Source organism: Temnothorax longispinosus, unplaced genomic scaffold, assembly GCF_030848805.1.
Source record: "Temnothorax longispinosus isolate EJ_2023e unplaced genomic scaffold, Tlon_JGU_v1 HiC_scaffold_42, whole genome shotgun sequence".
In the NCBI taxonomy this organism is placed as follows: Eukaryota; Metazoa; Arthropoda; class Insecta; order Hymenoptera; family Formicidae; genus Temnothorax; species Temnothorax longispinosus.
The window spans coordinates 115,916-143,714 of NW_027270253.1; the positions used below are offsets into that span (position 1 = coordinate 115,916).

The 27,799-nt window shown below is 34.5% G+C and overlaps 3 protein-coding genes, 1 long non-coding RNA gene and 1 pseudogene across 7 annotated transcripts in view; 2 read left to right on the forward strand and 3 right to left on the reverse strand.

Moving 5' to 3' along the window:
• The window catches only part of LOC139824530 (telomerase-binding protein EST1A), an 86,260-nt gene extending 83,300 nt beyond the window's left edge, over positions 1–2,960 (reverse strand). For both annotated transcript variants that reach the window (XM_071797065.1, XM_071797064.1), the window contains exons 1-4: positions 2,395–2,960; positions 880–1,339; positions 448–733; positions 61–339 (exon numbers count right to left, since the gene is read on the reverse strand). In XM_071797065.1, coding sequence (XP_071653166.1) covers positions 61–339; positions 448–733; positions 880–1,339; positions 2,395–2,443 — 1,074 coding nt within the window. In that variant the 5' untranslated portion in view covers positions 2,444–2,960. The remainder of the gene's footprint in view (positions 1–60; positions 340–447; positions 734–879; positions 1,340–2,394) is intronic.
• LOC139824531 (eukaryotic translation initiation factor 2-alpha kinase 1) lies at positions 2,958–6,726 on the forward strand. 2 transcript variants are annotated; one of them, XM_071797066.1, is made up of 10 exons: positions 2,958–3,090; positions 3,163–3,346; positions 3,777–3,965; positions 4,049–4,205; positions 4,283–4,656; positions 4,746–5,041; positions 5,192–5,368; positions 5,446–5,601; positions 5,709–5,840; positions 5,947–6,726. In XM_071797066.1, exons 2-10 carry the CDS (start codon positions 3,238–3,240, stop codon positions 6,193–6,195), a joined length of 1,839 nt encoding a protein of 612 aa, XP_071653167.1. In that variant the 5' UTR covers positions 2,958–3,090; positions 3,163–3,237; the 3' UTR covers positions 6,196–6,726. The 2 variants fall into 2 exon arrangements, with proteins under 2 accessions (XP_071653167.1, XP_071653168.1); XM_071797067.1 differs by lacking the exon at positions 3,777–3,965.
• Positions 6,727–6,889: 163 nt separating this feature from the next.
• Positions 6,890–9,035, reverse strand: LOC139824532 (divergent protein kinase domain 2A). Of its 2 annotated transcripts, none has more exons than XM_071797068.1 (4): positions 8,150–9,033; positions 7,719–8,019; positions 7,516–7,646; positions 6,890–7,406 (listed from the first exon to the last, which is right to left on the reverse strand). In XM_071797068.1, the coding sequence occupies exons 1-4, from the start codon at positions 8,753–8,755 to the stop codon at positions 7,188–7,190; spliced, it is 1,257 nt and encodes a 418-aa protein (XP_071653169.1). In that variant the 5' UTR covers positions 8,756–9,033; the 3' UTR covers positions 6,890–7,187. The 2 variants fall into 2 exon arrangements, with proteins under 2 accessions (XP_071653169.1, XP_071653170.1); XM_071797069.1 differs by having other exon boundaries at positions 7,240–7,419; positions 8,150–9,035.
• A 528-nt stretch (positions 9,036–9,563) lies between these two features.
• On the reverse strand, positions 9,564–13,146 carry LOC139824529 (polyphosphoinositide phosphatase-like; annotated as a pseudogene).
• Positions 13,147–13,150: 4 nt separating this feature from the next.
• LOC139824528 (uncharacterized) lies at positions 13,151–14,528 on the forward strand. The gene is made up of 3 exons (XR_011735162.1): positions 13,151–13,199; positions 14,064–14,184; positions 14,475–14,528. It is a non-coding gene; the product is annotated as an uncharacterized lncRNA (long non-coding RNA).
• The last annotated feature ends 13,271 nt before the right edge of the window (positions 14,529–27,799 follow it).

The window sequence follows — 27,799 nt, forward strand, 5'->3', positions numbered from 1 at the left end:
ATAAATTAATACCCGCAAAATATAAAAAATAAGATAAAACAGCACTGAACGAATTTTTACCTGAAATGTAATGCTGCTACCGTTCCAGGTGTCCTCTGTGGACGTTCCTGGATTGTTGCTAGGTAACGCGTACCCATTATCAAGAAGATATTTCTTTTGAAATCGTGGTGGCAGTTGTTCTAACTTTATATTTTTCGATAAACTGTCTTTCGCGTTGCCGCGTCGGCCTGAGGGTGGCTTGCCTTGAAACTTATCCGAATGCCCAGCGGGCTCAACACTACGAGTGTCTCGCGTACGATTAAAATCGTTCTGGTTGGTCATAGATAAAGGTTCCGAGCCCTAATAACACATAAAAAAAATTTATTTCCACGTTGAGCTATCCAGACTTCTGCATTATAATTTTATAATCTATTATTATAGTACTTTAATATTTCAAATCAAACAAACCTGTCTGACTTCACGTAGATTATCCTTTCGATTCGCACAGTTTCTAGCGGATACCGGTGATTCGGATCGCCAATACCAACGCTCCTCGTTCTCGTTCGCATGACGATGTCGACGGTTACCCGAATACCGTTTACTGGTGTCATCTCTACCTCTGCCTTCGCTTTCATTGTCTCGCGTGCTGTGACTGCTCGCTCGACTACAATCGCTTTTATGATTACGATTGGAATGCGAATCGCGATCATTACTATCTTCTCTCTCTCGTTCCCACGCGGAATGGCTGGGAGATCTAACAGAATTCATTAACTCATATCAGGATAATGTAATAAACACTACTGCCATATTGTTTTTCCGTATTAAGCATTACTTTTTTATCATCAGGGTAGTTTTATGCATCTTAGATCAATGAGAACAAAAAGAGGCAATTTTTTTTACCTATTGGTTCCGTCCTGTTCAGCCAATGCTTCCTTCACTTTTTTCGGTACATATAGCAACTGCTCAGGCTTCCTATTTTTCTTTTTTGGATCGTTTCTACCTGCTCCTCCGCCAGAGCTGTTACCAGTGCTCTGTGCCGGTTCGCTATTGCTGCTATTTCTATAGTTAATATGGGTATTGTCCAGTTTTTCAGCTACATTGTCGATTTGTGACAGAGGTGGACTGTCCTGCGCCTGATTAGCTCTATTGACTTGCGACTGTCTCGGACGATACTGGACGGAGGTCATTCTGGATTTTTCTTGCGAGCCATTTTCATTGTCATATTCGTCGGCAGTGCTGTTAGATCTGCCTGACTTACGTAAAGGGCCACTTCCCGGCCTATATAAAGCCTGAGATGCTCTATTTCCTCCGCCGCGTATCCCTGCCAGTCTGTCCTTCTCCAATTTAGAAGTCATTGACTCTGAAAATTGTTATTACAATGCTACTCATAAAAAAATTCAAGTTTTTCAATTAATTTATTTCTTATACTCATAAACGCTTTATTCAAATATTTTACATGTTTAATTATAATTTCATTAATCACACATATAAATTGTTATTAAATTATTTCATAAAAATTATATAACAGCAGCAATTTTAATACAGAAATGTATATAAATTATATGTTACACGTATGATATATACATCACAGTAATAGCCTTTTCTCTTTTAATCATATTTTTTCAATACTTGTATAGTACAGTAATAAAAATACGCTGCAAAACAAAGGCTGATTTGAACCGACAGAATCAATTACTTAAATTACGAAATCAAATATCTCATGCACGTATATACTTCTAATTCAAATACACAATAGCAAATAAAGTAACTGTGATGCTTCAACATTATTTTCTCTGTAACATATCTCAAGAATTACTCAATATCACGCGCAATATTGTATATACAGATTAAAGAATGTCGTCATTGTCGTCGCAAGAGTGGACAAAAATCCCGCAAACTTATACACCTGATACGTCCTACCCGTAGCTCAAAAAAGCCTCGTATCCAGGACGATTTAGTCCTCGATGAACGTAGCGGATTCGGAGAAACCGCGGAGCGAGATTTATCAACTTTTAACGAAAATATATGGAACCGTTTGTACTGACACTCTCGACGACGCCGGAATTTACCAAGCGGAACGTCCCCTCCTCGGACGGGTACCGCCACCCAGGTCGGAAACCGATCGCGGATCGTGCAGCACCGAATTCGCTCGGTCGAACGAGGACCGTCGCGATCGTGGGATTCGATCGTCGCGTCGCCCAAACCGCCGTAAAGTAACGCGACATCGCAGGATGCCCCGCGGTGTTTGTAGGTTATCTCGCGCGGTGAGGTTAATTTCGCACGTTATACGCGATCCGGATCGCGGGGGAAGGATCGCGAATTCGGCCAGAAGTTGGGCGCGCGAGGGTGCCGGCGACGGCGCGACGCCGCTACGGTCGCTTCGCTCGCGAAATAATGACATTTTCGCCGAGATACCTTGTGAAAATCCTCCCCACTTTCTGCGTCCTTTGTCGCGGTTCGCCATATTGAAATGCAATCGCACGAAGTCGGGATTTTTCTATCGCAGCGCGACGTCCGTGAATGCGAGCATGCGAGCTTTGCTTTGCGCCCTTTGCGGGCAAATGCAGGCAAATGCGAAGAACGAGAGACGTCGTTGTTGTCGACTATTTTCAACGGCAATTGAACGCTACCGCACCCCGCACCATCTGCGTGCGTGCACCATCTCCCGAAAACTTCGCAGCGCCGCGCGCCGCCGGTAGCTGAACGTCGATAAATGTCGGTACCGACCGCAGATAAATTTTATCTGCGCCTACGAAATAAAAATCAAAAAATCGAATTTAACGCATTATTTCTCTTGCGTTTCTTTTCGCACGCGCCTTTTATGCGATTATGCAAATTCTGATTGAAGTCCTCGGGAAGAGTTTAGGAGAAGATCGAATTAATAAACGCACGTTTGACTTTATTGTCGAACTGGCATCCCAGTGCGCGTGACGAGTCTCGAATATTCCAGAAACTCTCGAACCCTCAAATCTACCCTTATTTCGGCACAATGTCGAAATTCGCGGAATCGCGCGTCGCCTCGTTTCGGTCCTCGCGGATCCCGGCGTCTCCACGTCCGGTTGGACCTTGCCTGAACCTGAACGCGGTGACCGGGACGGGATTTCGGGAAAGGTAGGCAGGGTGCGCGGAGCATGTTTACGAGCACGTCAGTCAGTCGATCGCGTCGATTCACAGCGTTTACAGTTCGGCAGGTGGGACCTCGGACTCCTCGGAGCTGTCAGTCAGTCACGCCGCCGGTCCGCTCGCGCATGGCACGGCATGGAGCGCGCCAGAAGGGAATCGGAATGCGATGTCGGAGCGGCAAGGAGTCCGGAGCAGACGGACCATCCTTGGAACGATCTGACCACCATAACCACGTTCGACCAGGGTAATCTGGCGCCCTATTTCGAATATGCGACGCATACAGTTTTCTTCCGAAATGTGGGATTGAGTGACCTTTACGTTAGAATTTGTCACCCGAATGAATTTATCCTGAAATCTATACATTCTTTTTTTACGAAATATAAAAATTAGATTTTTTTACAGAGAGAGCGAAAATTTCGAATCTATAGTGTTTATTTTGTTTTTAAGTGACTGATTTATTAAAAGGAAGGGAGAAAAGATACCCTGCAAAAATGTCTATTTAGAATAATTTTTTTCAATTTTTTTTTATATTATATTTTATCATGTGTATATATATACCTCATATGTTGCATCATTTTTTTATGATTGAGAATTCAAGCAGGCATTTTTGAAATTTTTTAAAATTGGGATACTTAATGTCTGGTATTTGAAAATCTTGATTTGTTTGGGAACAGGTGACAACATGAGATCGACGTTTTGCTTGAATAATATCGACGAAAATCAAAACAGCGGGAAAATTATGCCAGCAGGAAAGTCACGAAAGCCGCAATTGACTCAAGCCACTGTCTTAATCGAATCGCTCCTACAACAATTATGCGCTATATTAGAAGGGGATAAAGTTCGCAGAGAGAAATTATATTATGGCAATTGATCTTTTTTCTGTAAACATTATTGACACGCGTAGAAATATTTCTGCTGGAAGCTAATGATAAAGTTTATTTTACAGCTATCTGTAAGAAACTACACGACTTGCAATTAATTAATGACACCTACGATACAATGGAATTTGAAACGCTAAAAGGAAAGTACCAACGTGCTTTCTGTCAGATGCTCTCAGTCGCTCGCGGTCAGCCTGAAAGCGACAGTGTTATGTTTATGCCAAAGTATTTACAGTATTTCATATATAATACGTCCTTCCAGATCTTGTGACATTGTAACGTCACATTGGCGTTGTTTACAGGTTCCTAATACCGAAATTGCGATACCACGAGGAATTTCAGGAAATAAGTTTTATCGCTCGCGGAGGTTTCGGTGAAGTCTATAAAGCGCGACATCGTCTCGACGGCATCGAATATGCGATTAAAAAAATTACCATGCCCACTGATCGTATAGAGATTATACAGAAGCAATTGAATGAAGTAAGGGCATTGGCTAAATTAAATCATACTAATATTGTTTCCTACAATGCGGCTTGGATTGAATCATCGTCCTACAATTCGAGTAGTGTGCCACCCCCAGATCGTAAATCATACAGATCGCATACGTCGAAACGCCATCGAAAGGAGTCCAAGTCGTACAAATCGTTGATCGAAGATTTATTCAATAGCAAAAAAGGTCTGAATCTTAATTTAACACTAAGATATATCACAATTAAAATATATTACTTGATACTAAAATATCTTCTGTAATTGATATGTATACAGATGTTAAAACGAAAAAGCGAAGTAAGATATATGGGAATATTGATGATAGTGATACCAATCATGACACTATTAGTAAGAGATTTGAAGAACTCGATTCGTCGGCTGATATCACAGAAGAGAGAATAATTGAGAAAAGTAACGAGGAAGAATCTACTGAGGAGTCCAGTTCAGACGTAGTGTCTTTCCGAAATAGCAAGAGCAATGAAAATCTAGATGAAACAATTATAGATACGGATACTAGTGGTAGCTATTCGGTCGAAGAATCCTCTAGCCGAGATGTATGCACGTACGATAAAGTAAGTGGACAATATAAATATAATATATTGTCATACATATGACATAAACCGACATAAACGCATTTTTTGTTTTGAAACACAGATTGTGGATATTGAAAGTATATTGCTAAACATAAATTTTAATATTTGGCAAATGTTTTGGGTCAACAGAGTCGACCGTATGTGACTTTATACATTCAAATGGCCTTGTGTGAACAGACACTCGAACAATGGCTGCGCGGTAGAATAAATGTAACACCTGAACCATTAGCTAGAGCGATATTCCAACAGATTCTTTGTGGAGTCGATTATATGCATTCTCAGAAAATCGTGCATCACGATATAAAGGTAACGATGCTCATATCTTGATCAACGTCACGGTGCAATCTCTTTTGAAATGTAATAGAATATGTTTACGTTTTCAGCCAAGCAATATATTTATCTCGACATCTGGACGGCTTCAGATTCAATTAGGTGATTTCGGTTTAGCATGTCCATTACAAATAGGAAATCATCATTCTGTGGTTGGTACTCATATGTATGCAGCACCGGAACAACTTAAGGGAAATTGTGATCCAAAGGTAATTAAGAGATAAAAAAGAAAATTTTGATGAAAAAAAATTATACCTATATATAACATTTATATACTTTAATACACCCTCTATTTTGATATTCTTTTTATTCGCAGAGTGATGTCTACAGCATAGGAATCGTCCTCGTTGAGCTTTTAATTTCAATAAAAACCCAAATGGAATTAAGCACTATAATTAGTTGCTTAAAGTCTGGTAACGTACCAGAAGATCTCAAGCGACACAAGTGGGTGAGTTTAAAATATATATTGAATTATTTATTATATTTTATATTATATATCAACATTTTTATATTGGTTTTTACTAAATCTGAATTGTATATATGCTTTTACTTAGGCACAAATCGTCAAACAATTGGTACAAGAGAATCCCGTCAAACGACCATCGACAAGTCAGCTTCTGCAGAACTTTAATAACGACAAGGATGTGATAATAAATGGATTAAAAGATACTATTGTGAATTTAAAAAATGATAATCGCATTAAAGATGACACAATTCAAAAGTTAGTGTTAGAGATTCTGTTATTAAAGGAAGAAGTTCAAAAATTGTCAATACCACAAATTGTAGACAATACAACAAACTAGACTGTTATACTAAGGAGCTTAAACTCATGAAAAACCTTGATAAGACATTAATAAGACTGCCAAGTAATTTTTTTCTTGAGTTAATTCCTAGGAAAGTAATGATTCACGCACATAGCAAAGTAAAATTAGTTTTTAAATATTTGGAAATTCATATTTTAATTCAACTTTCTTTTTATAGACATGAACAATAACTTATAACATATACATATATATATATGTATAATTTATAATATATATAAATTACATATTTTTTATTACATAAAACTTATATAAAATTTTTACATTACTACGAGTACATATTCATAACTGATCAGTAACCTTAGACAATCGTGTTTAATTTTTCAACTAACAATAAGTATCTGACACATGCTGAAAAAAGGCTGTAAAATATTTGTAATTAAGTAGATAATTAAATATCATATCGAATATGGCGCATGCAAAATTGTCTTGCAATGCCAAGTATTTTTTACCACTACTATGTAAGTAGGATGTATAAGCATATTTCTATTATATTAAAATGTACAGAGAATATTTTGTCTCCTTTTATTTCTAACTTTGCATAATCTGTATGCACAGATAGATCAATTATCGCTTACAAATCAATAATGTCAAAGTAGCAAGTCAGGTGATACATACAAGTATAGTTTTATTACCGTCTTCAATTTAATTATGATTATACACCACAATTTTTATATATATACAATTTTAACATTATTGATAAAATAGTTTACAATATAATATTAAATTATAGATTAGTGTTAAGTACAAAAAATATACATAAGATATTCTTTAAAAAAGATTATTTAAAAAAAGAGTAAGATATACATCTGAAATATTCAACATAATATAATAATACTAAAAGATTTTTCAAGCTAGATTTTCAAGATATTCTTTGAAAAAGATTATTAAAAGAAGAGTAAGATATACATCTGAAATGTTCAACATAATATAATAATACTAAAAAATTTTTCAAGCTACTATTGTAACTTAAGCTACTTTACGTTGTATTCATGTTGAGGTAATTCTCTTAAAATTATATCCAGTAGCGTCTTAAGTCGTTGCCCAACAAATATTCTGGAAGTAGTAAAATCAGGAACGGCACATTGTTGCAACAGATACTCAATATCTGGATATTGCTGTTCAATATCAGTAGGTGCATCGTAAAGAAATCCACCGGGAAATGGATTTTCATTTCCTGAACTTAATAAAAGCTGCAATCACAGACTTTTGAATATGGGGCGTACAAGTTAACATGCAATGTATGAAAAGATACTTGATATATCTGACTCTTTAATTATATATAAATAAAATAGCAAGTACCTGACAAATTGCATAATAATTGTGATCACTTAGATGATGGCTACAAATATCCTTAGAAGAAAATGCAAAACAGTTGGGACAATCGAAATGCATTGTGTTCTCGTGTATTTTCTGCCATTCCTTTGGCTCATCTACAAATTAATATCACACAAATGCAGTACAACACGTATTTCATCAATAGCCTTGTAACAAGAAAATTTTACCTTCTTGAGAAATATTTTTGTCAACAATAATAATATTCTCCAAATCGATAAATTTGGCTATATTTTCATTATCAACAGCAATATTATCAGCCGATATATCCGTTAAATAAAAACTGAATTTTTTGTTTTTGAAGGTGAACATATAAGCGGCATTTAAGAGGCTCGAAGCTATTTTTACTCTATCAATCCAAGATTTGTCATAACAATCCGAAAGTGGTAAACCAATATATTCTTCAATGATAATCCTACCACAAGCTCCAAAATATTTTGGCACAGGCCATCCATCTTCAGCAGATAATATCTGAAAAGAACGAAGATAAAACACAAGGTATATAATTATATTAATTTTTCCATTCAAGAATATATCATTTAACAACTCTTGTAATTTAATAAAATAAACTATATAGATTTTATGAACTTTCGTAATTTACCTGAAGGATTAACGGCTCTGGATTTATGGAAACCAATGTCCAGAGATTAATTAGATATTGTGTGGGATTGATGTGTTTATTGTTAAGATGGACATTATAAAACAAATCGTCTAAGTGCCCTAATGTTGGACAAAGTCTCAGGCGACTTGTATCATCTTGGGAAAAATCGGAAGTAATTGTTTTTCTGATAAGATCATAAAAATCTGGCGCATATCTGTCTAATGGAACAAGAATCGAGCAGGGATATCCCAAATGGAGTTTGTTGCATAATGTAACGTCAAGCGCTTTTAATTCAGAAGAGTGTGCCAGCTTCTTCAGCACCACTTTGCTTTGATCATACGTTCCAAAGAATACATTTTTGATGCTGAACAAGTGAGAGATTATCGCATTAACATCATTCCATAAGAGATCTATTTTGTGAATGTTGTGACACGCAGAAACCCCATAACACGCCGGACACTTGTGCAGCTCCGTCAGCTGTGTCACAGAAGGATATAAACTTTGTAAAATAACGTTTATTCTTAAGGCAAGAACGCAAATGCCAATTAACAGTAATATCTTCCATTTTTTTAATCTAAAGATGTTACGTATATAATATAGAATCATGAATCAATTATCATATCCTTCCTCTATCTTCCTATGCAGAAACATCATATTTTATAAATCTCTTTTTGATTATACACTTCACAAAGGTGATTACAAGTCAATCCTTCAATCCTTTTCCAAAATTATTACAGCGCAAAATGACTCAAACTTGCAATTGTTTACTGCCTTTAAATCTTCTCAGATTTTAATCTGTATAACATTTAAAATTTTTTTTTAAATATGTGTTTACAGGTTATATTTCTCGTATCCGGCGCTTTAAATATGTAACTTTAATGCGAGTTTCGGTCAATAATTTCTAGGAAAGTTTAGTAATTTCCTAGGAATTTTCTAAGAAATTACTAAACCGCTGTTCGCTGCCGCAGCATTTCACTGCCCATGAAAACCCAGACACGGGATTCGTGCGTTCGGTGTGGCGCGAGAATTACTTTCCAACAATATTATTTTATTTTTAAGAAATATTTGTATTTCTTATATATAATAACATATAAAATATTATATATTTTTTGACATTTGAGAGGCTTAAATTATTTAATAAAGTACTTATAAAATTCAAGATACTCGTAATATCTTACGTTTAAAAAATTATAATTATTTAAATTATAAATATACGCAAGAATTAGGGATTCTATTTATCAAATTAGTTTTTATGTGAAAAGATTTCATGTAGAGATTCGAGTTACGTAATTTTTTAAATTAAATATTTAATTAAAAAGTTAAAAAATACGAAAAATTAAGAATTTATGAAGAGTGAAAAAGATTAAGAATAAAAAGTTAAATGCATGTAATAATATTATTTTTAATATTGAAATTTGAAATATTAATTTGGATATTTATTTAAATATATTGATATTTTACAGATCAGTGTTGCATACGCGCGAATACAACCCTATTACTGCGCATCGCATTGATAAGTGCATTCAATTATATCCTATTTTAATCTTGAAATTAAATAATCTTATATTTACTAAAAATCTTGTAAACCTATCTGTGCATACAAAGCATGACAAGAAATGTAAAAAATATCTTTAAGTTTGAAACAATTTGAAACTTTAAGTTTGAAATGAAAGTTTGCATAATATCGTTGCCTTGACTTGTCCATGGAGCAGTTTTTCTAAATGACAATAGTTTCGTATAATCAAAATTATATTATTGCCACGTTTAAATGTAATAACGTTCATCTACCTATATGTCTTAATTCTGTGAACTAGTTGCGAACCACCATATTGCAAGACTAAAGTATCTCCATGATCCTTGTACAATTCTTCTAACATCCTCACGCAATCAGAATCAAATTCGAGTTTAGGAGATTCTAGTACACCCAAAGCACACAACTGAAACCCTAAAGCACATTTTCCTATTGCAAACTGAGCTGTATTAGTTTGATTTAAACAATCTACACAATTTGTTCTGATGATTCCAGTTTGCATAGTTCCTCTCTTAGCAAAACATTCCCTCACTTTGTTTTGGATTTGATTTAATTCATTTGTTTTATTGATTTCTGTATTTGAATCGGAACCATGTTCCGGAATTTGTTTGCCTATTATAATCCATTTTAATTGAAGTATTAAAAGAGCTTTTGGTGTCGTTTACATTAGATGATAAAGTCGAGCTTGAATTTGTCTTGTGAAGTTTTCTCGTATTATTGTAATGAGAATAGATTTCTCTTATTGTAATAAGGATTTTGTAACTGACAAATACCAGTCTTTAATACAGCATTGTAAGCAATGTTTGCTAATCGTCCCATAACGTTCACCTTTTTTCTGTAAAAAAGACAAAAAATTAGAATAAAATTGTCATTTTGTATATTTTAATGTTAATATAAACTTACCTTTTACTCATACGTGCCATATCAAAATAATGTGATGCTCGGGAGGTAGGAATTGATTCAAATATTTCACAGCCATACTTAATTCTTCGCTTAATGTACTTTCATGTTTCTTTTTCTCCCGTTTTTTTACTAAATTTAATATAATTATTGGTGATCCATATCTTTTCAACAGTTGATTAAAATGCGCCCCTAAAAATATTTCAAATGAATTAGAATTTTATATGTATCTTACAATCACAGAATAAAATCAATTTGTTAATATTTGTATATCAGTACCTGCTGTTTCTACATAAGGATCGGACAAATCACAAATTATAACTTCGGTTTTGGGACCATTTTACTAACATCCTGACTCCAATGAGCGGGCACTGATCCGCGCATTTGTACAAAAAAACTGAAACGACCTTTACTTAAAGAACTTACGCCAGAATCATGAACGATTTGTTCTGTTTCTACTTCGTTCGCGACATCTCCCTATATTCATATAATCATTGATTAGTTCAAATATCTACAAGAAATATTATAAATACAATTATAAATGCATCTGGACATACGTCAAAATTTGCACCGCGTTTAAAAAAACGTGTTCCCGCATATTTGTTACTTCTTCGGGCAATAACGGTGACATACATAGATCTTTCAAAAATGCTCACATTTGACTGACCAATAAAGCTGTGTATCATATACAATATCCATTCAGAATGCAAATCTTTTTCTACAGGCTTCAAAAGGTGAGAATTCCACACAAAACGACGTTGTGGATTGCTATGTATACCGTAATCCATATATTTCTCACCTTTACTGTAAATAAATTTTATATATTATTAAATATATATACTTTCAAGTTTCCTTAATTAAGTTATATACATAAAGAGACATAAACTCAGCATCAAGATACGTACCATTCATTCTGCCAATCTTTTCTAAATGCCCACAAAGATCTTGGCTCTGCCGTTCTCCGTGAAAACCACCACCAGCCCCTATCACGTAATTCAACAACGCTAATGGAAAAATACCCTGTTTCCTAAATGACTCGACCTTTATGTCACCTTGTCTTTTCGACAACTTGGATCCATCTGCATTCAATATTAAAGGTAAGTGTTCATATATTGGAGGATCCCAGCCAAGTGCTCTGTAATAGATAAAATTTATAATACAGCTAATTATAAGAATTTTATACGAGATTTACTTATCTCAAGTTAAACTTCTTATATACTTACTTATAAAACATAATATGTTTAGGCATAGAAACTTGCCATTCAACACCCCGTAAGGCATGAGATATTTCCATAAAATGATCATCGACTACATTTGCAAAATGATAAGTAGGATAGCTGATTTTATGATAACTGGATCTCCTTCAGACTTGGTAATATCATGCAACACATCTCCGTAAACTATGTCACGAAAGGCTTCCGACGTGGACGACAACTGATATTTTCAACAAAAGCAACTGCTATAAATAAATCAACAACTATCAGTCTATCCGTCGATCTGTGTCGATCAAATTATATAAGTTTAGAAGAGACATACCTTAAATCTAATACAATAAGTCCAGTCCTTCAGGAGCATTTCCTTAATTTTATCCTTAGCAAGATGCCGATACCTGTTGTACTTGGGTACTTGTCCACACTTGATCGCCTCTTTCCTCAATAATTCCAGCCTTTTTTCCTTACAGAAGCAGTAATAAGCAGATCCATCATTCAAGAGTTTAAGTACCTGCTCGCTGGAACAAATAATGGATTTGTAAGGTACATTATATACACATACACACACATGCGTGCAGGGATATGCTTTTGGCAAATTCCTAATTTACACACTTAAAAATGGTGAGAAAGCAATGTACAAAATTCTAATTTTTTTAAGAATTTTTCATGTTTTAAATTTATAAATAATTTTGCAAAAATCTTTAAATTTTAATTGACATAAACACATATTATTTTAATTAGTTATATACTATAATATAATAAAAAATAATAATTTAAAAATAAAAAGTAAATATATATTTATACATGTTGTAATTTTGTAAAATTAAATACTTCTACAAAATGCAATCTAATTTTTTAAATTAATTTTTTATGTTTTTTTTACAATTTCTTTTATTATTTTATGTATAAAAGGCTATAATAAACATTATAATAAAAGTATTAGAGCTCGGACACAATGAGAAAAATAAGGAATAATATTAGGTTAGCCAATAAGTCGTGCAGTTATTTATAAGTAACATTTATAAGTAAAAAACCGCACAGACTTATTGGCCAACTTAATATAATTATTGGGATGTTGCAATATGTTTTTAATTACCTTATGACGGACTGTTTACTTGAATATGCGAAAGGACTACCTTAACCTTAATCAAGAATGCAGCAGCAGTGAGCAGCCGTTTAGTAATTTCCAGGAGGGAAAATGTCACTAGCAACTTTAGGATGCATATGGAGAAAGAACTATGGCCGCGTTCAGCAGATAACTGCTGAGTCAATACTCTAGGTTGTTTGGTTGGTTCAAAAAGTAAGAGCCAATCACGTTTGATCTCTACTGAGCAGACGTCCGCGTCGGCCGCCATGACGTCATGACGCGCGCATTTCAACTCAGCAAGAAAAAATTGTGTAAATACTGGTAAGTACATAATTTTATTTAAATAATAAAGAGACAACATAGGCTCACTATATTGTCTCTTTATTAATTAATAATTAAATAAAATACAGAATGTAAAATTTTTATATAAAAATATATTAATATATATATAAAAAAGTACGGAATGTGTAAGATTAATATATATATTTAATATAAAAGTATCAGTTAAAATATAATAAAGAGACAATATAGGCTAACTATGTTGTCTCTTTATTATATTTTAACTGATACTTTTATATTAAATATATATATTAATCTTACATTCTGTACTTTTTTTTCTAGGTTAGGTCACAGTATGTTAGGTATTATTAAAATACAGTTAAAATACAGATAGCAATTTGGTTTTTGTCCTAAAATGTTCCTTAATTTATGTGCTTTTAAAATATGCACAATGAGATTTTCATACTCATCTCCTTTGGCCAACGAACCTTCCCAAAAATGAATATCATAGGGTACTTAGCCAAAGGGGATGCACATAAAAATTTTATTGTGCATATTTTGAAAGCACATAAATTGAGGAACATTTTAAGGCAAAAACTAAATTGCTATCTGTATTTTAACTGGTACGATTAATAACAAATATATATATAATATTATATATAACATTTTACTTGCTAATATATATCAGATAAAATTTATAATAGTACATATATTATATCAAGATTTGCAATTTTTTCTTATCAAAAACTTTATATAACTTAAAATATCTCAAAAAAGCATTTTTATTAAATGTTATTCTTTTATTAACAATTTATTAAATTTACAAATATTAAAATGTACAAGAGTAATACTTGTTATTAATCGTGTTGTAAATAATTTATTAAAAGCATTATCGCGCGATTATAGTTATCCATGTGTACGTGTGATGCCAGTGGAGTTGTGTCGAGCATCGAGCGAACCGAGAGGACAGCCTGAGAGGAGGAGGAGGCCTGGGAGAGGCATCGGGCACCAGCGGAACAACTTTGCGGTAAATATTGATTTTTATTTTGTGTAAAAGTAATTTTTTTGTTTATTCTTGAGACTTTTTATTTTATCATGATTTAGAAGTAATAGTTAGAAGAAAAGGAGAAATTTCTATAAAAATTGATTCTTATAAATATCATTTTTAGAAAATGTGCTATTATTTAAAGAAATATCCAATTGAATAATAAATGAAATGTTTGATGCTATAAGAATTACATTTTAAAACATGTTTTTTGAACACCATTTTAATCTCGATTTTAATATCTATGAATTTTATTTTTGTATGTTATACAGATTCAACGAAGCTACGCGGCAGATATAATTCCACTGTTGCGAATCACGGTCGGTGAGTGATAAATTGACACATACATATTTATTGAGGTAACGGATGTGTAGCAATTTATTAAATATCTATACAATACATATCATATATCTAGATACATGTTTGCAATATATATACTTATATATATACTTATATGTAAGATTATTACATTGTGTTAACAAATTGCAAACATGTATCTAGATATATGATATGTATTGTATAGATATTTAATAAATTGCTACACATCCGTTATATATATTAGGGTGTAATATATATATATATATATATATATTAGGGTGTTATTTTGGAGTAACTTTTTTTTTTCATTTTACGAATAGCATATATACTTGCAGGAAGGTAAAATAAGATATCTGTTAAAGTTTTAGCCCTTAACCTTCCTATACCCGTGCATTGGTCTGTCAGACCGACGATATACGTTTGCCTTGTTTTTTTTTAAATGGAAAACAAGGCAAACGTATATCGTCGGTCTGACAGACCAATGCGCGGATATAGGAATTTAAGGTTAATATTAATATTAACAGGTCGCTTATCGCGATTTTTTATTTTTTATTTAGTAAGATAGAAAAAATTTTATAACTATCTAACAAACAGTAATACAGCATTGCTCCACATAGAGTTTTTTTTAGTAAATTTACCGCTCTACAAAAAAGATGTCTTATCATTTTTTCATAAATTCAACCGTTCAAAAGATATTCAAAGTTAAAGTTTGATAAATTTTATAAAACTTGTTTTTGCTTCTTATGAATTTTGTATCATATCGACTATCAAAAATTATGAAATAATCAATACATATTTTTGTAGAAAATTTAACGATCTACAAAAAAGGTCTCTTATATTTTTTTCATAAATATAACCATTTAGACGATATTAAGGTTTAAATGGTTATATTCATGAAAAAAATATAAGAGACCTTTTTTTGTAGATCGTTAAATTTTCTACAAAAATATGTATTGATTATTTCATAATTTTTGATAGTCGATATGATACAAAATTCATAAGAAGCAAAAACAAGTTTTATAAAATTTATCAAACTTTAACTTTGAATATCTTTTGAACGGTTGAATTTATGAAAAAATGATAAGACATCTTTTTTGTAGAGCGGTAAATTTACTAAAAAAAACTCTATGTGCAGCAATGCTGTATTACTGTTTGTTAGATAGTTATAAAATTTGTTCTAACCTTCCTGCAAGTATATATGCTATTCGTAAAATGAAAAAAAAAAGTTGCTCCAAAATGACACATCCTAATATATATATATATATATATATATATATATATATATATATATATATATATATAGCATTCTATACATCCGTTGCCTGGAAATGGATCAATTACAACAGATTAGGATAAGTTTAATCCTGGACGTTTCTTTATTATTATTATTATATTTATTGTGCATAATTTATTAATTTAGTGTGCATACGAGAAATTACCATATTTATTTTAATTCAACTTCTTGACAGAGTGTAGGTACTACCTACTGTTCTTACTTATACTGTGGCATAAACATCTTTGTAATTGCGAGCGTCCCAGGCGCATAATCAAATCAAGCCCGCGTGCATAAAACAGTTTGTATAAAGCCCGCGTAAACGTCTTTGTAATTGCGAGCGCTCCAGGCGCATAATCACCGTATTAATCCTTGTAATTAATAAACAAGTAATTTGTGTTAATTACATTCTGGTTACTGTCTCTGGGCCTATCTATCGAATCCCTGGCCCGGTGACCTAGTTTGCGTTCAATAACTTTAAAACGGCAGGTCATTATGACCATTTCAATCAACCATATATTTTCGGTTACATACTATATTCATTGACTCCAATAATATCTTTTGTGTTCGAATGTAATTGTGAAGAGATACAATAGCTTGTATTATTTTCATTGCTGTTTAAATCGAACAATTTATTGGTTTTCTTAAAATTCTCCATTGACTTGATAAAATATCAAAAGTATTTTCAATAATTCTTCTTGCACGACTGATCGAGGCAATTAGTGTAAATAATTTTCTCTTGATTCAAATCTTGTTTTCCTGGAAAAGGCCTCATTAAATATTCATTAAGAGGAAAAGCTTTATCTCCAATTAGCACTAATTAATTCTCTCTTTTGTCGGATAATTTGAATTTACGTGATTCCTCAGGCGACAATTATAACAACGCTTTACCGTACCGCAGTCTCCTTTTTCGCTTCTGTTTTACCGGACACCCTTTTCACCGCCCTTGTTATTGTCGCACGCTTCGCGCTGCCGGATACCTTCGAGAACGTTTTAATTTTCTTCATATAATAGCTTCAGCAAGAGAAATCGTTTTTTATATAAATGGGAGGTCGGACTATTCTCCATAAACTTAATTAAAAATTGAAAAAATAAATTATTAGATTTTTTAAGGTAGTCCTTTCGCAGCACCTTTTTTTAAATTAGTAAATAATTAAATACGATTAAATCGTGCGTGTAAAATCATATTTTATATTATTATTGATGGGATATTGCAATATGTTTGTTTTCAATTACCTCATGACGGACTGTTACTTGACTAGGTGCTGCGAAAGGACTACCTTAATAACATTTTAATTATAAACACAGTCATAATTTTGTTTTGTTTGCTTATATTTGTGATGCAAAATATATTGCTGCGCCGTGCCGAGACTCCTGTTAAATTTGAGTTTGTGAATAAATAACATGGTGGTAGCGTTATTAAATCGTGTTCTCATTCGTGAGCGCGAGTGACTAAATCAATAAACGTGAGAACGCGGGCAATTTGCACAAAATGTGCGCTTGTCGGGCGGCTCGCTCACGTTTATTGCTTTATTCACTCGCGCTCGGTTCCGCAAACTTCCGAGGAAATGAAAACACCGATTTAGTAACACCAAGAACGTTATTTATTCACAAGCAGATACAGAATCGATCAAAGACGTGAGCACGTACGAGTCAAAGGCTCGGCAGACAATCCGAAAACAATCGATCGGTTAATCAGTGCAATAAGCTCGTCGTCAAGGGCGTCTCTAACAGGAGTCTCGGCACGTGCGCAACAGTATTTTTGTTTTTGTGGATATTGGGGCTTATGGACGTCGCAGTGATGGGGTATATTTAGATAAGATTCTCTTCTTGGTTGAAAATTCGCAAACAATGAAATGAATGTTACCTGTTCCAAAATCACTTTATTTCGAAGAAAACTCTATGGCTTAAATACGTCAAGAAAGCCGGGACTATCGGGAGAGAAAAGAACCCCGTCTATCCGTTGCTAAGCAACCCCGTGCTAAAGACGCCGCACATCTTTCTTTAATCGCAGCGTGATTTAGAGCAAAGCGACCAGAGTGTAAGGCTGATGGCAGAGAACGAAACGTAGGCTCTTATTACGTAGTCATAAACGTAAAGCAAGGCAGAGAAAACCGTATATAACTACGTAAATCGTGAAAAGCAATCATGTGGATGCGTGTAGTTATACGTATACGGTTTTCTCTGCCTTGCTTCACGTCTGTGACTACGATAGGCGACATTAATTCCGAAATTATGCCAAGTACGATTTCTTGAAGGATATTAGACATGCTGCTATGCATGCTCTGATGCATGCATATAAAATCAAATAATGTATAATTACTTTGGCCCTTTAGGCTGTGCAATGGCAAAGAACGAAACGGAGTGTCCTGAGAAAATGGAAAAGTGGATCGCGTAAATAAGACATTCATACCTTTGTTAATTAAATTAGCAGCTTCAAGATCTCATGCCATGAATGTTGAGGTGGCGCAGCAATTTAAAAAGATTTGACATCTCACGTCACTCACACAACAATACTCACACAGCGGTAGTCCGTACACTGAAAGGGTCAACGCTCAGGGAGGTCGAGATTTTCGAGCTTCGCTTCCACCTACCTTCAAAGGAAAGTGAAAGCGAAGCTCGAAAATCTCGACCTCCCTGAGCGTTGACCCCTCCAGTGTACGGACTACCGCTGTGTGAGTATTGTTGTGTGAGTGACGTGAGATGCTATTATTTGCGAGGCAGCTTTCTATACGTGGTGGATGCTTCTTTAATTATTAATCTCTTGTTACATGTAGCATGGGATCTGATGTTTGAGGCGAGAGAGGCACTCGTCCAGCATATTTTTTTTTCTTAACGAGGGGGAAACATTACATAAGTACTCTCTGCCCTCGGGTAAAGACCTTGAGAATTATATTGGATTCCTACCACTCTCCCGGGGTATCCTGGCGTAGGCGTAGTGAGGGACGCTCGAGAATTGCGGCAATATTATTATTCCAAGTGCCTCTCGCGCCGAAGCTTCGGGTTTTGCTATATAAGCTACACCGATATCATACCGATGTCATACGTGTGGTAGGGGTTCTCAGCATCGCAACATTAGCTGGAAGTCTCCTCCATGGTTAAGGGCAAGAGCTTCTGACTTCCCCGACTGTGATACTAGATATTATAAATTATAAGTATCGCACAATTATTATAACATTCTACGCGACCGTATAAAGCAACTAGAGGGGAGGTACCTTAGTAATATTATATCTTAGTCGCTATAACGCGTGAAATATGATTCAAACATAATATAAATAAATATTAAGGGACGGGGGGCAGCCCCGGATAGTGGATAGTCCCGGACATTATTGAAATTCAAATATCCCCCGTATCTATGGCCATTGTTTAAACATTCTAATATGCCCTTCTGCGTATCCCGACATATGCAGAATGTTTAAACAATGGCCATAGATACGCGGGATACTTGAATTCCAATAATATCCGGGCTATCCCCCGTTCCCCTATCGGAATTTAATAATATTTATTTCTTAATGAAAGGGAGGAAAATACCTCCGCAGAAGAATTTCTATAAAATTCCGTAGACAGACGCTGCCAAGCATTCATCAGATCTGTAAGGACCACTTCGACCAAACTCCAATTAACTTAATCGTTAATTAAATTAACGATTAAGTTAATCAGAGTTTAGTCGAAGCGGCCCTTAATCTGCAATTACATTATTAAAAAAAAATTACTTTTCTTTGAGCACAAGAATGAGAATAATCGTTTTCCATAATTTTTTGGACGTTAAATATCTGAGGCAGTTACTCGGGAGAGATTAGATGCCTTTTTCGGGCCGATTCCTGACACTTCCCCTCACTGCTGATGCTCGAGGCTCGGCGGCGCGTAGTCCGAAAGAATGGTTAAACATAAATAGTTAACGGCTATTGACACCAGAAATAGCTTTCCTATTATATCTAATTAAGCCTTGAATTTTCGAGGATTTTTCATTTAATGCTGAAGTATCGATATTGAATTTTACAACTAATCGGAGCAACTTGCGAATTCATCGAGAGTCATTCCGATAACGCGACTTCGGGCACCACTCACGCCTAAGCTATTGAGAAGGGACTATTAGAGAAGGGGCTGTCAGTGACAGCTGTTATTATTTCGTCAATATATCTACGGTAAAAAGGAAGAGAAAATCCAATAGTCCCGATCGCCCTAGTCTCCAAATCCTGAAGGGTAATGTCGGCGATGGTCGGAGAAAGATGCGAACTCATTGGAGAACTAAACGTCTATCTGTAGCAAACTCCATTGAAAATGAAATAAGTGGAGTCTAGCACAAAAACCGCCTGTATAAATTTGTCACAAGGTATGGCGCAGTTCGTTCTGCTGTTAAAGTCCTGTTAAAGGAGAAGTCCTGTAAAACGTTCCTTCTCCTTTAATAAGTCGTATATATATATATAGATTATCTGTTGCACGTGCTGCTACGAGCTCCAATGGTATTAAAGGAGAAGTCGTGGAAAACACAATTTCCTGTGTTATTAAAGGAGAGCGAAACTGGAAAACGTTCTTCTTTAAAATAGATATTTTCTATTTCGACAATATTGCATATTAAGTAGACTAGGCGAAATAAATGCAAGATACATATTAATATTAATATGAAAGTAGGATACCTTTATATGTAATATCTGTATAATATAATATTAATTTTATAATTTACAACAAATGTGATAATATCGCAATATAACCTAATATTAAGTATGAGATTATACGACCGTGTAAGATATACAAGCAAACAGGGAAAAACGCCGTAATCGGTCAGGACTGGATCTTGCTTGTCCTTACTTCTTAAGTTCTTAAGACTTTTTTACGTACAAAAAGTTTTGGTTGAAACTGCGTTATGCCCGAAAGTAATGACGCGTGGTCTGCCAGGGCAAAAGAATTGTATGTAAAAAGTCATTTAAGGAGTAATATATTATTCGGACAAGCAAGATCCAGTCCTGACCGATTACGGCGTTTTTCCCTGTTTAACCTAATATTATTATTGTAGAACCGCATAATTAAAGCCGCGTATAATGATAATCGTGAAAAGCTCAAATCATATATAACGATAGGGCACAGAGCCGCAACAAGGTGTTCGCGTTAAATTATTTTATAATAGATATTTTCCACATGCCTCAGTAATTGGTACTATAACACCTTCACGGAATGAAGAAGGTTCGCAGGTTCGAACGCTGGCTGAAGTAATATTTTTCGCAATAATTTTTTTACAGTTATTTAGATGCTTAGCATCAAAATTAAATCGAAATAATTTAATAAGAGAGAGGGAGGGAATTTTACTCCAATCACAGCTGTGTTGCAAGTCTGCCAATTAGCCGGCGCGCAGTTAATATGGTTGGAAAATAAATATTATAAAATAATTTATCGCAAACACCTTGTCGCGGCTTTATATATGTTGTGCCCTATCGTTATACATGTTAAAATGTAAAATTATTAAGATAATTTAAAAAATATGTTAACGTAACACAATTTGAACAAATTTATTAAATGTGTTAAAATTTACAGAAAAAAAGTATTGATTTAACTCTTTAACAGAAGTAGGAATAAAAATTTACAGAAAAAGAGCGTTAATTGATTTTATCTTACAATCTTTTTTAACATAAAAGTTATGTTAATTGTACACATAATTAATCTCAAATTACGATCAGAATTACATTTCCTTTCTGTTGAAATATTTTAACATAGTATCGGTGTTACCATTTAACACATCCATATTATGTTAAATTAACGCAAAAATTTGGGTGGGCCATTTGGGACATGTGATTTATGTTATATTTAACACAAATTTTCCAACTGTGTAAATGTAGCAGTACATTGCAGCTATCAGTAGAAACAAGGCAGTTAAGCAAAAGGATATGATTTAATGAAAACAAGGGGGACACTTAGAATGAAGATTGTGAAGTTATCCATGAAAATTTTCCTTAATTAATAATCTTGAGCGCGAAAGCGCTCACGAAAGGAAGTAAAGGAAGCTAAGACGCTAATTATCTGACGGAAGCGCATCGCTTATTATACCAGACTTTATCCTTTATATAAATTTTGCATCGTATTTACAGAATATTATAATAAAATGAAAATAGGGTGAAGAATTTCAACGCCAATGTAATCTCTTGGCAATGTCTTATTAATTAAAATATTTTTATTAAATCGTGTAAACACAATCTTCTAAAAAATTAAGCGAGTTTTTGTTGTAGGTGTTTATAAAAACATTAAATTAATATTTTCGGTTTTTTACTTATTAAAAAAAATATACCTGAACTTCTCACAGCTTCTGTCCACAGCAGAAATTTTCTTGAATATATCGATCCAATAAAATAACTTTGAAATGTAAAATTGTTATTTTCAGATTTGATTGCACTTTGTTTTATTAAAACTTAGAAAAAAAGATTAATCGAGTTGCTGATTAAAATTATTTAAAAGATATAATCCAAAACATTAAAAACCGATGATTGACTTTTATGTATGCAGTCGAAGTACATTTTGCGCAATAAAGTGGCAAAATGCAACTAATTATTTAACAGTTACGTGTTTATTTTATTCCGGTGCTTTTATTACGAGTGAACACGAGAAATGCATTATATGGCGGAAATAAATTTAATTTTGCTCGACAGCATAATTATTTGAATCGATAAAATTTCTGAAATATACAATTTAAAACGGCAAGTCGCGCGCGGAAACTAAAAAAAAAACCGTGTATTCAAATGTGATGAACGTTTCGGCTCTTCTTTCGAGCCATCTTCAGCATTTATTGAGATAAGATGATGGCTTTTTATCTCAATAAATGCTGAAGATGGCTCGAAAAAAGAGCCGAAACGTTCATCACATTTGAATACACGGTTTTTTTTAGTTTTATTTGCGCACCACGTTCCGCGCCCGATTTGCATTCGCCGTTTTAAGGACGTTCTCTCGTCCTTATACTAGAGAAAATTGATTTTCTTAGGATTTTCTTGAAACTGTGAATGTACGTTAATTTAGGTGTGCTTTATGCGTGGTATAAATTTCAGTATCTCTTCCGGTATAAAAAATCAAGATACTGAGCCTAAAAGTTTCAACTTTTACTAATGAAAAGGTTTTCCAGGCCAAACGGTAAGAGATACGAGGTTGGCCAAGAGGACCAAAGTTGCTCCTCTCGTCGAGTTCTATAAGGAAAAAATCCTAAAACTAAAAAAAATTAAATTTTAAATTTTTTTAAAAAACTTTGAGGCTCAGTATCTTTATTTTTATACCGGAAGAGGTACTGAAATTTATACCACGCATAAAGCATACCTAAATTAACGTATATTCACAGTTTCAAGAAAATCCTAACAAAATCGATTTTCTCTAGTATAAGGACGAGAGAACGTCCTTAAGGTGGTTCTCGCAGTAATTTGAAGTCGCAAAAACAACTATTGTTACTAGTGACAAATATGAATGATTTAGTATAATGTAAAAATTAGCATACATTAAAATTAATTATTCCTTAAGGTTTTTTCTCATTTAACCGTTGCTATAAACTGAAAATATTAGAGCAAAGTCACAAATTTAACTAGAGTTGGTGATATAACCATAAATATGATCACGTAAAGAATAAAATATACTAAAATAGAAAAAATATACGTCACAATTTCTAGAATTCCACGATAGTGAATATAGTTATACAACTGCCGAAAAAGATATGTTATAACTTTCTTATAACCTCCATTCAACGGTGGGAGAATGGTAGGACACGCGACATGTGCGTCAGCTGACGCGTGCGACGTTTCCAAGCAGTCACTTAAGACGGCCGCCATGACCCTCGTGTCGTGTCGAAACGTCGAAAGTTGCCGAAAGTTTGTCGAAAGTTTCGCTTTATTTATATACGGTACGGTCAATCAATTTGGTGTCGCGTCAGTATCTTTAGAAATGTTTATTGGATCGATTAAACAGTTTTTTATTCGTCCATCTACTCGAGAAGTATGAACGTATTCCATAAATGTGCGATTTGACCCTCCTTTCTCTATTATCATCATGTAAAATTGGCAAAGTTTACGGACATATATATCTCCGGAACCAAGCGGTAAAAAAATTCGAAATTTTTCAGACACACTCTAGGAACGTTAACCTTTCTTTTAATATCATATTTTCCGGGCTATCTACATTTGACCTAAATGCTAGAACTACCTTAAATTGTTGACACTTTCACGAGTCTAATTATATTTCTGAAATACATTTTTCATTTCTCGTATTTCATCTGCAGCAAATTTGCGTAGGTAGTATAATTAATATTGCATTAATATTGAACTATTTTTTTTCTAACTTTTGCCGTCTCTTTCCTTCCTAATTTATATTATTTTTTTTTGTCGAACATCCGGCAAGAACGCTCTTGAGAACGCTTGTAACACCGTGTCATGGACACGAGGAAATATTTGATGTGTTGAACAAATCCGACGTTCCCTTGTCAAAAGATAAAAATTTAATGAGGTACCTTATGTATGGCAAATCCAGCATCTTTCCACGTTCGCGCCGAGGCTTAAAGAGGGTCACAGCATGGGGGCCTATTATGTATCTTTTCACGAGGTGAAAATGCGAAAAGTGAGAGAATTCACTATAGTATCTACGATTTCATTGCTCGAAATCTAGTAAATCTGTTCACTTTTCGCATTTTCACCTCGTGAAAAGATACGTAAGAGGCCCCCAGGTTAGGTCTAACAAAGAAAAACCTACAAGCCAAGACGCAATACTAAAGTTATCGATGGCCACGTGGCGGCGGCGCAAGGGATGTTATATATATATCACATATTATTTTTCCTGAATACGAGGCACCCTTCGAGAGTATTTAGCCAAGAACCAGGCATTTATTTCGTCAGTTCTTGTTTGCAGATTAACAAACGTAAATAGTTTAGTGTGACGAATCACACTAAATTAACGATTACATGCTGCGAATTTACATGAAGCTGGAATATACAGATTAATCCGCGGCTCAATTCTCGCTTCGGTGCGGACCGGGAAACAAAAGGTTCTTTCGATATGCAAGCGTCCGTTCAACCGGATTACATATAACGAATTACTTTATTTAAACTACAGAAGCTTTTTGGAAAACTCTTTTATAATCTCCGACGTTAAATCGGATATTGGGGAATAATAAACTTATTATAGGCTCGTTATTAATTTATATCCCCGCGGTACCGAATGGCTTGCGAGCAAACTGCAATTTCATTTTGGCGCTTTCATTTTGTCGTCGTAAAAAAGGTGGGTCCCGTTAATTTGTGGTTACACAAATCGGCCGCGACGGATTTCAACCGCAATTCATCGGCCTGATAACACGTTCCGGGTTTATAAAATATTTCGATCATCGTGTGACAGATAAATGGTCGATCGGCAGTTTACGAGTATCGCGTGCCGTCAATAAATGATATTTTCTGGCGTGTCGTTCGAGTATAATTTATACGCATCGCTGGTAATATCTGATTTCCGGTCTCACGTAATCTCGCGGCGTAAAAAAACAGCGACCGCAGAAATATTGATATAATGACGGCATATTCGGGTTTCGATAATGACGGGTCAATATATTTGAATATCCAACAGTGTTATGTTTAAAGATCCAATAGTTGTGTTTAGTGAATTTTAAATACGCGCATCTGATGATGTTTATATGATATACACGCATATCTATATTTGAAGAAATTAATAGTTATTTTATTTTAAATGTTTAATATCGCTTCGTAATATTATATTACTAATAAATTTACGATAGCAAAAGTGATCGAAGCAATATATTAGCTTTGCTTGAAAATTGAGAAAAAAAAATTGTGCAAATTAGAAATTTGCACATGGCTTCCTCATAGAGGAAGTTTTAACTTCCGCAAATTTGGAGATATCAATCTATTTCTAATTTTATTATATTTTTCAGTTTTTTCTACCCCTATTTCATATATAATTCTTTTAAATTCGGTTAATTAGACTTAGCTTTATATGCGATCAAAATTATGGACCTTCTAATCAAATAAATCTTAAAAAATTATATATGAAATAGGGGTAGAAAAGACTAAAAAATAAAATTAGAAATAGATCGAAATCTCCAAATTTGCGGAAGTTAGAGCAACCACGGACATTTCTAAAAAAATTTAAAATTTTTTTTAAAAAGAACCCTTTTATCGATCATCGCCAAATTCAATACCAACCTTCCTTGAATGATACTCTATCGATTAAAAAAAAAAAACATCTCAATATCTAAAAAATTACGGAAGTTATATCATAAACAAAAAAAAAAGATAATTTAACACCAACCTACCTTTAATGATACTCGACGATTTTTCGACGTTTTCGAACATAAGCAACATATTGGCATCGAAAACTCAAAAAACAATTTTTACTTCGGTCTTTTCTACCTTTATTTCATATACAATTCTTTTAAATTCGGTTGATTAAACCCAACATTATACGCAATCGAAGGTTCATATACGAAATTCACGAAAACAAAGCTTCTTCTATGAGGAAGCAATAGAACAAGAACTGACTTGGCACTAAGATCTTTAACTAAGGTTCTTTATAAGGAATCAGATTAGGTATATGTGGTCATTGCTACCTTTTATATATCCATCCTATTCATTTAATTTCAAAGAATAAATCTGTAACGATCAATGATGCTCGGCTTTTATGAGATTCATCTCATTGTTAGTATAGGCTCTCCGAGGGTGTGAAACGTGCTTCTGCGGGGCGCAGAACATATCATATGATTGTATTATGCGAATGTATTATTACTTTATCTCCTTGAAATGTGTGATCAAGTATCGCAAACAATTTTTAATTGAAGGATTATTCTTAAAGTGTGTCAAAGTTTGTTCTTTGAAATTCGTGTACGACAGAAATAAGGGTGGTTATATATATTTTTTTATATAGTCCATATAATCCTGGCGCAATTAAAGAAGGAAATCCACAAAAGCTTCTTTGATAGCTTTGCAAGTAAAGATTTTTATTTTTAAACTCATGTAACACCCGCAAATTTTGTGTATGTGCGCACACACATATACTTCACTATTACATTTATACATCCCTAATTTATTTAATGACGAAATAATTCAATGCTGTCACTTGTTTTTGCTGCTAAAAGCTCTCGGCGCAAAGAGTAAGGAAGTTGCGGTATTTTCCGTTTCATGATATTTTCCGATATTTTCCACTCGGGCGGTTAAAATTGTCAGAGTTAGATGATAGAGCAAGAATAAAAAATAATATACGATACAACAAGAATAACAAGAGAAAGAAGATCAAAAGGAGAGGAAGAGCGCGCGCGCGCAAGAAAGAGAGAGAGAGAGAGAGAGAGAGAGAGAGAGAGAGAGAGAGAGAGAGAGAGAGAGAGAGAGAGAGAGAGAGAGAGAGAGAGTTAAGCCCGCAAGCTGCAAACAGAGGCACCAAAGCAACGGCACCGGCGGGGACGGCGAGCTGCCAGCAGCATGGCAAAAACAGTATCAGCAGCAACGCGGCGCAAAGCGAAACCTGGAAGCAGCATCTCTCAGCTTTTCTTTTGTTTCTAGGCATCGACCCGATATTGAAACGGAATCGTTTGAATGCGAATAATTTGCCTGGGGCCATGCACTCCTCCGCCGCCGCTGCCGTCGTGCCGTCCCTCTCCTTTGCCGCTCTCGCGCTCGGCGTGACCCGGCGCGACCCGGCGTACCATTCACCGTAATCGGCTTCCCTGTGTATTCTCAACTCCTCTCGTGGTCCCCCCTTCTCCCGTCGACCCCGGTATAAGTCTCGGGCGTTATTTTCCGTCGCGCCAGAGAGAGTATATTATCTTGGATCACATCGATTTAATTTTCAGAATGTGCTATTAGACTAGGCTTCCTGGGTTTGGTTTGCCCAAAAATTGACATAATTTCAATCAAAAGTCCCCTTTTGTACGAACGATGTGACATCGATCGAGGAGCTCGTTTTACGCACGTACGCGTATCTTGAGGTGAGGCAAATGGTACCGATAGTCATAAATTCCAAACTATTATCGCAGCCGATCGATCGGACGATCGA